Source organism: Grampus griseus (assembly GCF_964374135.1).
Source record: "Grampus griseus genome assembly, chromosome: 14".
In the NCBI taxonomy this organism is placed as follows: Eukaryota; Metazoa; Chordata; class Mammalia; order Artiodactyla; family Delphinidae; genus Grampus; species Grampus griseus.
In genome coordinates, this window is record NC_139008.1 from 73,282,779 (window position 1) to 73,294,317 (window position 11,539).

Below are 11,539 nucleotides of genomic sequence, written 5' to 3' on the forward strand. Positions count from 1 at the left end.
CTCTAACACCTTTTCGCCTTGGTTCCTCCTCCAGAGATCTGTCCCTTACCCTCGGTCTGAACAGGACCCCTCCTCGATATTCCCAGAAAGTCCACCTGCTCTCCCACTGTCCCTTCCCCCTCTGGGTTTGCCCCCTCTGCAGGAACTGGAGACGCAACAGTGGGGGCCTCAGAGTTGGTTGAATTCAGCAAAATGGATCTGGTTCTTCCAGATCACCTAGCAGGGCCCAGCAAGAACGGGCACACACTAGGTCCAGCCTGCACGGGCTCGTCCACCACGGGCCACCTTCCAGAGCCCAACAAGCAGGCCATGGGGAGGCCCCTTGTCGCCAAAAGCAAACAGGCCTCCCAGGGAAGTTTTGCTCTGGGTCACACCCGCCTCTGGATGGCTGCCAATCTTCCTGCCAGAAACCGCAGGCCCGCCAAGGCCGCCCGGAGTCCAGGCCACGAGGCTTAGAAGGACTCGGGTCAGCTTTGCAAAGGGGGTGTCTGCTGAGCACTTCCTGGATCAACAGCCCCCCGTCCCTGGGGTCAGGCAGGGGGGCTGGGGCTGGGTTGCAGCTAGAGAGGCCCCTCTTGGGCTGGGAGGAGCTAGAGAGGCCCCTGCCAGCCTGTCACAGGCTCTTGGCACTGGCACTGGCTCTGGCTTTCACACACACACACACACACACACACACACACACACACACACACTGGCAAGCACCCCCCAGGTGGCCTCCACAGTCTCACCTTCAGGTAAATGGGCTCATCAGTGGGAAGATGAGAATGGGAGAGAAACAAGGGCTACAAAGGCCAGCATGTGTGTGTGCGTGTGCGTGTGTGTGCATGCCTGGGAGTGACCTCACAGCTGCTGGAACATAAAGACTTACAGGTCCTGCCTCCCAGACTCAAAGCTGGCTCCGTGGGGACACAGTGACATGAGAGGCACACCGCAGACCCACCTCCTGGCCTTCTCCCTCCTCTGCCTCTTCTCCAAGGTAAGGGGGCCCCAGGCCCCAAAATGTACTGCTGGCTTCCTTGGTGTGGTGGGGAAGGTGTTAAATCACAGCCAGGGACCCCCTGGGAGAATTCCTGCAGGCCTCCTGTGTGGGGCTCAGCTCAGCTTCCCTCCCTGATGCCCAGACAGCTGCCCCTGGCCAGCTCTGCTGTGTGACCCCAGGCAAATCTCTCTCCCTCTCTGAGCCTCAGCCGCTCCTCGGTTGAATGGCTATGACGTGCACGGGGCCCCTGTGAGGATCGTTTATCACATTTGAATGGATGCTGGTGCATAGCTGATTGGAATGTTCACACCGCAGGGGCATTAACGCTGCTGGGCCCTCAGGCAGTGAGTGGCCTGCCGACCCTAGCTGGAGGGGGATAGGGAGACAGCTCCATGGAATAATGACCTTCTCTCCTGCATATTTTCAAAGGGCTTGTGGAACATCCACCTTGCCTACCATGACCACTAACCCCATAAGGAATTATTATCCCCTGTTTTCAGTCAAGCGAGTCTCCGAGAGGGTAGGCAGCTTGCTCAAAACCACACAGCATCAGAGCAATAGAGGAGGTAGAACCCAGAATAGGCCTGGCTGTGAGGCAGGGGGGACTGCAGTCTGTGTCTCTCCACCCCCAACCTGGACCAAGGCCACGGTTGCTGAGCCTGCCATCACCTTAGCAAATGTCAGGCTCCTGGCGTCATGGGTATCGGCCCCCCACAAGCCACGACCTCACTGTATTTTCACGCTCCTTTGAGGATCACAGGCAGGAACTTTTCTCTATCCTGGGTCCAAGCAGTGGTTGGGGGAAGGCTGAGAACCCTACTGGCATCCTAATCCTGCTGTTTGCTCTTCCAAAGGGGGTGTGCAGGACATGATTCCAGGGAGGGTAGCGTGGGTAGCCAGAGCAGGGGACTTGGGGTTCTGGGCTTAGGATTAAAGGAAAGACCAAAATGAAGCTGTCCTAGACTCACCGTTCACCTCCCCCAGCCTTCCATTCTTCCCAGGCTCCAGGGAGCCAGGCAGCATCCCACACAGAACACAGGAACTTAGTCATCACACACATGAAAGCCGCAACAATCCGCAGAGAGAGAATTCCAAGCCTTGCAGGCAGGGCTCAGGCCTGCGGACAGGGGCAGGCGGTAGAGACCTGGAAACAAGCCAAGTCACGTTGACCTAGAGCTGGCGGTGACCTCATTAAATCCTTGTCACGACTCCAGGACAGGTGGTCTCCACCCCATTTTACTGAGGAGGGAACAGCTCCCTCCCCACGGAACAGTTCAGTGAAGTGTCCAAGGTCACACAGCAAGTCAGTGGTAGAACTTGGAGTTCACCTCTTGCCCAGATGATTCCCTGTCCAGGGCTCTTGCCTCCCGGGGACCACAGCAAGGGTCTGGGGAAACCAAGTGTGTGACGGGGCAACTTGAACGTTGGGATGGGGTGGTTAGAAAGGGCACAGAGATAGAGGGATACCAGAGAGGACCTATCTCTTCTTGGCTATGCTGAAACACCCTCCCTGATATCTCTCTTGAACAGATGGGTAAATTGAGGCAGAGGCTACGTGGCATCAGAGCCACTAGGGGACAAGAGGTAGGTGGGGCAGTTAAGAGACTGGGCCTTGGATTCACATGAACCTGGATTCTGATCCTGGCTCTACCGCTTACTGGTGATACCACTACACTGCTTTAAGCTTCAGTTTGCTCGTCTTTAAAATGGGCATAATGCTTAACTTCCCTGGCAGTCCAGTGGTCAGGACTCCATGCTTCCACTGCAGGGGGCCCAGGTTCGATCCGTGGTCGGGGGACTAAGATGCTGCATGCCTCACAGTGCAGCCAAAAAAAAAAAAGAAAGAATTAAAATGGGCATAATGCTGGTACCTCACACTGGAGGGTTAAATTAGCACATTAAATGCTCGGCATTCGGTGTGCCCATGGCAAGTGTCAGCCATAATCATCGGGGTTATCAGTGGCCCCTCCTGGGCACGTCAGGACCTGCAGATCCGGCCCCTGTCAAGCTCTCCCCGTAGAGAGAGCCCAAAGTGAGACCCCAGGTGCAAAGCAGAAGGCTTATCTCCTGGCATCCCCGCTTTCAGGAGGGAGGGACCCAAGAGTCAGTTCTGGTCAAAGGCCCCCCACTTCCCACCAACCAAGAGAGCTCAACCTCTGGTTTGGAAGGGATGCCCAAAGTCCAGCTGATTTTTTCTCAGCTCAATTCCACGTGAATCACCTCTGAATTTATTAAGGTGCAGATTTAGATTCATAAAGAAGGGCCCTAGATGCTGCATTTCTAACAAGCTTCCAGGTGATGGAGCTGCTGCTGGTCCAGACCACGCTCTGAGGGGTGAGGCTAGACCATCTTCTCTAGAATCTGGTTATCACGTGGTCTCCTGCTTGAAATGCCTGTGGGAGTGGAAACTCGCTCTTCGTGAGGTTCCAGGCACAGAGCTGTACACTTGCATCTATTATTACCAGTGCCATCTTAGATGGGGGCCCTGTGAGTGCCCCCTGGTCTGCGACCTCCACCGGAGGCTGGTCTGCCAATTTGGGGCAGCCCCTAGTGGCCAGCCTGGGAACTGCCGAGGTTTGCAGGATAGGGAGTCCTAGGGGTGGGAAAGGTGAGGATTAGGGCAAAGGGGTCATTGCCTGCTTTGGGGCCACACAGGACATAGGAGGTCATTCATTTCATCTTCCTAAACTGCAAGTCTTCCATCTTCTGCATAAAACCCTCCAGTCCTCCAAGGATCCATAGATGGGGCCACTGGTAACATCTTGAATTACGCATGGTCCTTGGTCCCTATCTTCCAATGGACATATGGGGAGCCCAGGGCATCCGGTTTCTGGTTTGGTTGTTTCACTGTCCTGAGTGAGGAGGGGCAGTCAGGACACCTGGATTGATACCTTCAGCCTGCCCCTGGGGGTGGGTTCCTAAGGCTTTTCCCTATGACAGGAAATGTCTATCCCAAATCTGGGTTCCTGGATCCCCAATGAGGAAGCAGCCTCCCAGCCCTGCAGCTAACCCACTAGGTTAGCTTCCTCTATCTGGAGCTCAGTTCCCCCATCTTTACATGGCAGGGGGAGGGATTTAGACTGGAGCAGAGGTGCCAGTAACCTAGCTGGGCATCAGAAGCCCCTGTTAGGAACAGATTTGAGGGCTCAGCCTCTGGAAGTTCTGATTTGGTAAGTCCCAGAGGAGGCCTCGGGGTCGGTATTTTACCAGGTTTCCTGGATGACTGGATGCTCATCCAGAAACATATTCTAGATTGTTCCAAAGATCAAAAAACACCCATGATACTGTTTGATTTATTCAGCCCTCAAGATAAATACCCACTGTCCACCTGCTAAAAAGTGAACAGCACCCTGTCATTTTAATCCTTCCTTTTGTTGCTTTTACCCTCCTGTAAGCTCCTAGAAGGCAGACCCTAAGCCCGTTATCGTAATTCACAAGAAAGATCATTATAGCCAGATGCATGCAGTGTCTACTGCACGCCAGGCCATGCGCTAAAGGTTTAATATGCATCATTTCATGTACTCCTCAAAACAATACTCCGAGTTAAACATTATTGCCCCCTTTTCACAGATGAGGAAATTGAAGCTCAGAGAGCATAAGTAACTTCCCCAAGATTGCTCAGCTAATAAGGGGCAGAGTTAGTTCCGGAACTCTAGTCCAGAGCCCTTGCTCATGACCACAGTGCCATGCTGTCTCTTAGGGAGTGCCGTGGGGCTGCCGGGGTCCAAGGCCAGGCCTATGTGACTCCAGGGCCAAGGTGTGAACCCTACACTGGCAGAGAAGGAGTCAGTTGTGAGGGGCTCACTATCCACCTTGAACGACCATGGCTGAGTGAGGTCTCTGTCTCTGCAGGTGTGTGCCCAGCTGTGCCCAACACCGTGTACCTGTCCCTGGCCCCCACCCCGATGCCCACAGGGGGTGCCCCTGGTGTTGGACGGTTGCAACTGCTGCCGGGTATGTGCACGGCGGCTGGGGGAGCCCTGCGACCATCTCCACGTCTGCGACCCCAGCCAGGGGCTGGTCTGCCAGCTCGGGGCGGGCCCTGGCGGCCGGGGGTCCGTGTGCCTCTGTAAGCAGGTTTGCGGGACTGATGGAGGGGGTGTTTGGGGGGGAAGTCAAGGCCTTGAGGTCCTGAGTCCAAGAGAAGCCCTTCTCTCACCCAGCCAAACCTGGTGACACAGGGTTCCCTAAGCTCACTCCCCTCTTCTTTTCTTTTGTCTTTGCTCAGATCATGGCCACCACCCAAACAACCTACCCTCCTTCTTCCTGTCTGTCCAGATCATAGCCGACTTTCAAAGCCAAGCTCAAACACCTCCTCCCCTGAGCAGCCCTCCCAGATTTCTCAAACCAGAAGTCATCATCCCTTCCCAGGACCCTCACAACACTCTTGGGAAAAATGAAAGGGCAACTCCCTATTTAGGGCATAACCTGTGTCAGGCACTGTGCTAAGCATTTACCTCCTAAATCACATAATCCTCACAATAATCCTATGAGGTAAGTACTTTCAGACCCATTTTATAGATGAGGAAACTGAGGCTCAGCGATACTAATGGACATGCTTAATGTTACACAGCTGGCGACTGAGTCAAGCAGGCTCTAAAGCAACATTCCGTTCTGTCCTCTTCTGGGATTGGGAGCCCCTGGACAGTCTGAATCCCGAGTTTGCTATTTGCTGGCGACCTTGGGCATGTTACATCTTCTACTACCCTAGGCCTTGCGCCTTCTGGGAATTTAAATCAGGGGTTCTCAGCTTTGCTCTAGGACTGGATAATTCTCTGTGTGGGGCTGCTCTTCTGTGCAGGACTTTTAGCAGCATCCCTGGTCTCTGCCCACGAGACGCCAGGGAGCAAAGTCATCCCCAGTCGAGAACCACTGCTTTAGAGAACTATCAAGAGGTGAGGACTGTTCTGTTCCCTTTTTTTCTTTTTAAATAATAAGACTTGTAGAGCAATTTACCACTCTCATCTACATGGCTGTAACACTTAAAAAAGAAAAAAGAATGAGAGATAGAGAAAGAGAGGAAGAAAAGCCCATGAATCATTGACAATAAGTCTATCTACAGGAAAAGCCTTGTTAAAAAACAAAAATTATAGACATAAAGTTATCAACAGTAAATCCCTGTAAAATACTTTTTTTGATAAGGGGCGTATACTAATGAGAAAGGGGCGATGTGTTTTATAAACTTACAGATGATTGCTAATAAAAATGTATCTAAAGAAAAAATCAGACAAGTAACACTTAGCTTACAAGGCTGTTATCCAGCTAAGCCATGACACATGGAAAGCACTTGGCAGAATTTATTTATTGAGCACCTGCCTAGCATTTACCATGTGCCAGGCACCAAGAGTTTCACAAATATCACCTCATTTCATCTCTCAACAACCATATGAGGTAGGTCCTAATGTCATCCCCATTCTGTAAATGGAAAAAAAGAGGCACAGAGAGGCTAAGTAACTTGCCCAAGGTCACACATCTCAGAAGTGACTGAGCTGGGATTTGAATTCAGGGAGCTGGCTCCACAATCTTCGTTTCTATCACTCTACCGCCTGACGCTCAGTATATGCTTAGTACATAGTGGCTGTTACTGTCACTAACTTTATTAAGGAGCTTTTTGTATTCCACCTTGATTCAAATTTCAAATACCTGGAGGCCAAGAATTTACCTGGTCCTTGCTCCTTCCTGCCACTTCCAGCCCTGGTCAGGCGACACAGTGGTACTCATGAATGTTTAACGACTGGAACCAAATTTGGAGGCTGGGAGCTAGTGAAGCCACGGAGGAGCCAGAGCCAGCTAAGACCTCACAGAGGCTGAGTCTAGGTCTTGGCTCTGGAGGGAACATGCTTCCCCAAATCTCTCCTCTCACAAACTAGTTGGACAGCTCTTCACTGAGGACCAGCTCCGAGCTGCGTGTGTGTCCAGCACGAGCTCCCGATCTCCCTGGCATTAAACGCGCATCTTCCGCAGCTCAGCCAAGTGCGTCTCCATCACTCCCATGGCTCGGCCTCAAACTTAGGAGTCATTCTTGACTTCTCTCTTTTTTTTCACATCCCACTCACTACCCACCAGCAAATTCTTTACAATATTTCAAGAATCCAACATTTCTCAGTCCCTCAACTGCTACCACCGGGTCTGAGCCCCCTCATCACTCATCTGGATCTTGCAGAAGCCGCGTAACTGTCTCCCTGCTTCTGTCCTTGGCCCCTAGTCTGTTCTCAACACAGCAGCCGGAGGGCTCCTTTAAATACATAAATCAGGTCACAGATCACTTCCCTCCTCTGCGTAAAAGCCTCCAATAGCTTCTCATCTTCTCAGAGTAAGAGCCAAAGCCCCCTCAGTGGGTGACAAGACCCTGCAGAATCCTGCTCCTGTTTTCTCTACAACCACATCTAACTCCCTCTCTCCCTCCTGCTCTCTGCTCCAGCCACAACGGCCTCCCCGCTGCTCTTTAAATACTGAGGTGAGGCACGCTCCCACCTCAGGGCCTTTGCACTGGCTTTTCCTGCTACCAGCACTTTTCCCCCCAGATATCTGCATGGCGAGTTCCCTCACCTCCTTCACATCTTTACCCAAATATTGCCTTTTCAGTGAGGCCTTTCCTGATCACCACATTTAAAAACTACAACCCTGCCCTCCTTTATTTTTCTAGCACTAATCACCATCTGACATCACAAACACCACCTTGCTTCTTGTGTTTATTTCCACTGGAGCGAAAGCTCCAGGGAGGGCAGGATTTGGGCTGGTCTCAGTCACTGCTGTATCACAAGATACCTAGAACAATGTGTGGCACGTAGTAGGCACTCAATAAATAACTGTTGAATGTATGAATAATAACAACAGTTCTGGTGGGGCTAGCAGTAACAGGCACTGTTTATGGAGCATGTACTGTGAACACATCCTTTATACACATGATTTCATTTTAACCTTAATAATGAGGGAGGTCCTATTATTATCCCTATTTTGCAGATGAGGGAACTGGGGCTCAGAGAGGTTAAGTCACCTGCCTAAGGTCACACAGTGTGCAAGTGGCTGCAGGTAAAACAAACAAACAAAAAACAAAAAGACCCTGTTGTTCCTTCTCCTGCAAGGGTCTCTCAGAGGGAAAGAAGGATGCAGAAATTACCAGATGACAAGGTTGTGCCCTGAAGTTATTTGGGGGAAGTTTCTGGACAAGGGGGCCGTTGGAGAGGGCCCAGAAGGAGAAGTAGGGTTTTGGCAGCAGTATGTGTGTATGGGTGGGGGGATCTCAAATCCAGTACATTTGAAGGTGCCTGATGGTGTCGGGGACCACGCACATGGATTCACACAGATCCCGGGGTGGAGAGTGGCTGCCTGGGGATCATTACCTACCTCCCAATTAGCTCTGAGCTGAAGGACCCAGGAGAGGTGCCAGGAAATCTTACTAAAATTATCGCTCCCTCCAGCTGACTTTCCTAAATAATCCCTCTGTTTACCAGGTCATCCCAGCGACCAGGAGGCCCCAGGGCTGCAGCCCCAGGAGTCTGGCTGGGAGACCCAGGCTGGGGGTTATGGATTAAGGTGCAGCTACCCCTCTGGTTTCTTGGAAACCAGTGGCCACATGGTCCAGGCCAAAAGGTCAGGGATTTGGAACCAAAGGGCTGTGGCCTGGAAGGAGCAAGGAGATGGGGGTGACACTGGCCCTGTCCTGCCCAGAGGAATAGCATCACCTATTCCCATTTAGTGAGCATCTACTAGGTCCCAGGCTTGGGGCAAAATGCTTTAAGTGCACTAGCTCATTTGATCCTCCAGTGGCTTTGTGAGCAGGGTACTGAGGCTCAAAGAGGTGAAGTAACTTGTCCCAGGTCCCACAGCTAGCAAGCAGGGAACTGGGATTTGAACCCAGGTCTGTGTGGTTCCAAAATTCCTGCATGTGTATGGATCTATTCGAGGTTTTTCTCAGAAGACCTGGGAAAACCAGCTTCCCATGAGTCCTTTCCCCCATACCCAGGTGCAGTGCCACCCACATCTCCAGGAAACCCTCCGAATTGTCCCTTTCTCTGCACTTCCTGAGCAGCTCACATACACCTCTCCAGGGCTCTTACTTTATTCTGTCTTGGAGATGGCGACATTCACACCTGTCCCCCACACTGGCCCTTGAATCCCTCTTAGTAAGGACTGGGTCTTAGTCCTGTCTAGGAACACAGTGGTTGGCACACAGGAGGGGCACGATATATATCTCTCAAATGATAAGGAGTCAGAACTATTTTATCATCGTCTCTCAAGTGCTGAGTCTTGTGCCAGGCATTCGTTCGAAGGGCATTTCCTGCGGTTCTGTGATGCCAGAACGAACCCTCTTGGCCCCAGCCCTTAAGGGGTTCATGTCCAATGGAGGAAGAGGCCATAATACACATATTTGAGGGCTTCATCCAAAGAGTGTTTCTTAAATAGCTACTCTATGCCTAGCCGTGTGCTAGATGCCGTGTACACTTTATCTCATCTCACTGAAAGTACGAATTACTGTTATCATTGCTATTAAGGCGACTCAGAGAAGTTAAGTCACTTACGCAAAGTCACACAGCCAGCAAGTTGAGCCCTGACCTGACAGTGATGACTATAATACAGCAGATGGGCAAGGAAAGTTTGTGGCATGAAATCTCAGTGTGTATATAATAGTGGTAATATTTTATATATTTAAAAAACAGATTATTATTAATATATAATAATTATTCTAATAATAGCAACAGAGCAGCGAGGATCTATTGAAGGTCTCCTTCATGTTGTATTCATTCCAAATATCATTTCATTTAGTCTATACCACACTCTGTGAAATAAGTACCATTATAACCCATTTTGCAGATGAGGAAACTAAAAGAAGTAACATCACTTGGGCAAGGTCCATAGCTAATAAAAGAGCTGAAACCAGGCCAGTCTTCCCACAAAGCCTGTTCCAGAATGCAGCATGCTGTCTTCCTGCGGGCGACAGGGCAGTATGGCAATGGGGCGGGGGTGCATATCTCAGGGCTGGAGCCCCCTGCGGCGCTCAGATTCTGTAAGGGCACTGCATCCCCAGTGGGATCCAGACCAGCTCTGCAGAGAGGACCCTGTGGAGGATGTGGCCAGTGCAGCCCTCCCAGGGAAAAGTTGGGAGGTCACCGATGGAGATCCGGTTTCTCCTCTGCAGGGGGAGAAGATGAGGGCAGCTGTGAGGTGAACGGCCGCCTCTACCGGGATGGGGAGACCTTCCAGCCCCACTGCAGGATCCGCTGCCGCTGTGAGGACGGCGGCTTCACCTGTGTGCCCCTGTGCAGCGAGGACGTGCGGCTGCCCAGCTGGGACTGTCCCTACCCCAAGAAGGTGGAGGTCCCAGGAAAATGCTGCCCTGAGTGGGTGTGCGACCAGGGAAGGGGGCTGGGGGTCCAGCCCCTCCCAGCCCATGGTGAGTACAGGACTGGTCCAGGGCCGCCTGGAGGTGTGTGTGTGTGGGGAAGGGTGGGGAGGGCTGGCGGGGGGAATGGGCAGGGCCTCTTAGGTGCCAGAACACCTGGACACATCAAAGCCAAGGTTATACTGACAAAATCTGGGAGGGGACAGTGGCTACGGGGACTTGTAGCAAAGTGGAGTGGAGGGTCACAAGACCTCTTTAAAACTGGCAAAACAGGAGGCGGTGGTGCAAATATATAAGTTTAAATCATACACAATTAAAAATAAAAATTGGTGGCAGAGGGGGGAGGGGAAAGGAGGGTTAGAACACTTGAAACAAATTCTCACATTTCATAGCAGAGGTATAACATAGACCTATATTATTATAATATATATATTATTATACTCATAATATATTGATACATATTAATAACATTTATATAATACAATTTAAATATTATATAATATTACTACTACATTATTATCGGGGTTTATCAAAAGAGGAACTCAAAACCGAGTGAAGCAAGGTGGTTGCCTCTGGGATGTGGGCCTAGGGGTAGGCAGGAAAGACAGTGACCTCATGCTATAAACTCTTCAGTTATAGGATTACGTTATTGCTATGTTACTGGGTTTTTAAAAAATTATTATTATTATACGAATTTAATTTTTGAAGGCAACCGAAAGGAGGGCATTGGTTCCATAAAGATGACGCCACACGAGAGGCGCTAGAGCGTGGTGGGGGACGCATGGAGTCTGCCTGTGTTCTAAGCCCAGTTCCGCTACTTCCTAGCTGAGTGAGAAGTTGCTTAACTTCTCCGTGTCTCAGTTCCTCCAATGGTAAAGTGAGAATGAGAGCACCCACCTCATAGAGCTGTTGTGAGGCCTAGATGAGTAAATACAAGCTAAGCAGTTATGACGTGCCTGGCACACAGCACTCCGTGTGTGCTGTTATTATCCCTACAATGGAATATGATACATGTGTTTAAATACATAGGAGAATGCCAGGGAGTTAGCCTGATGTATAAAAAGCAGGATATGACACCGTATACGCAATTTGATCTCCGCCGCGTGTATGCATGTGTGTGCGTCTATAGCTATACGAACACATATACGTCGTACGATACTGCACACGTGTATATAACAGGGAATTTTTTGTTGTGAGGGGATGTCCCGTGCGGTGTA

General features: G+C 50.9%; 1 protein-coding gene across 2 annotated transcripts in view; it reads left to right on the top strand.

Annotated features, from left to right (window-relative positions):
• Window positions 1–476: 476 nt before the first annotated feature.
• CCN5 (cellular communication network factor 5) overlaps window positions 477–11,539 on the top strand; it is an 11,983-nt gene continuing 920 nt past the window's right edge. Inside the window, exons 1-4 of one of the 2 annotated variants that reach the window (XM_082671577.1) lie at window positions 477–734; window positions 863–976; window positions 4,832–5,048; window positions 10,119–10,373. In XM_082671577.1, coding sequence (XP_082527703.1) covers window positions 917–976; window positions 4,832–5,048; window positions 10,119–10,373 — 532 coding nt within the window. In that variant the 5' untranslated portion in view covers window positions 477–734; window positions 863–916. The remainder of the gene's footprint in view (window positions 735–862; window positions 977–4,831; window positions 5,049–10,118; window positions 10,374–11,539) is intronic. The other variant, XM_082671578.1, reaches the window with a different exon arrangement.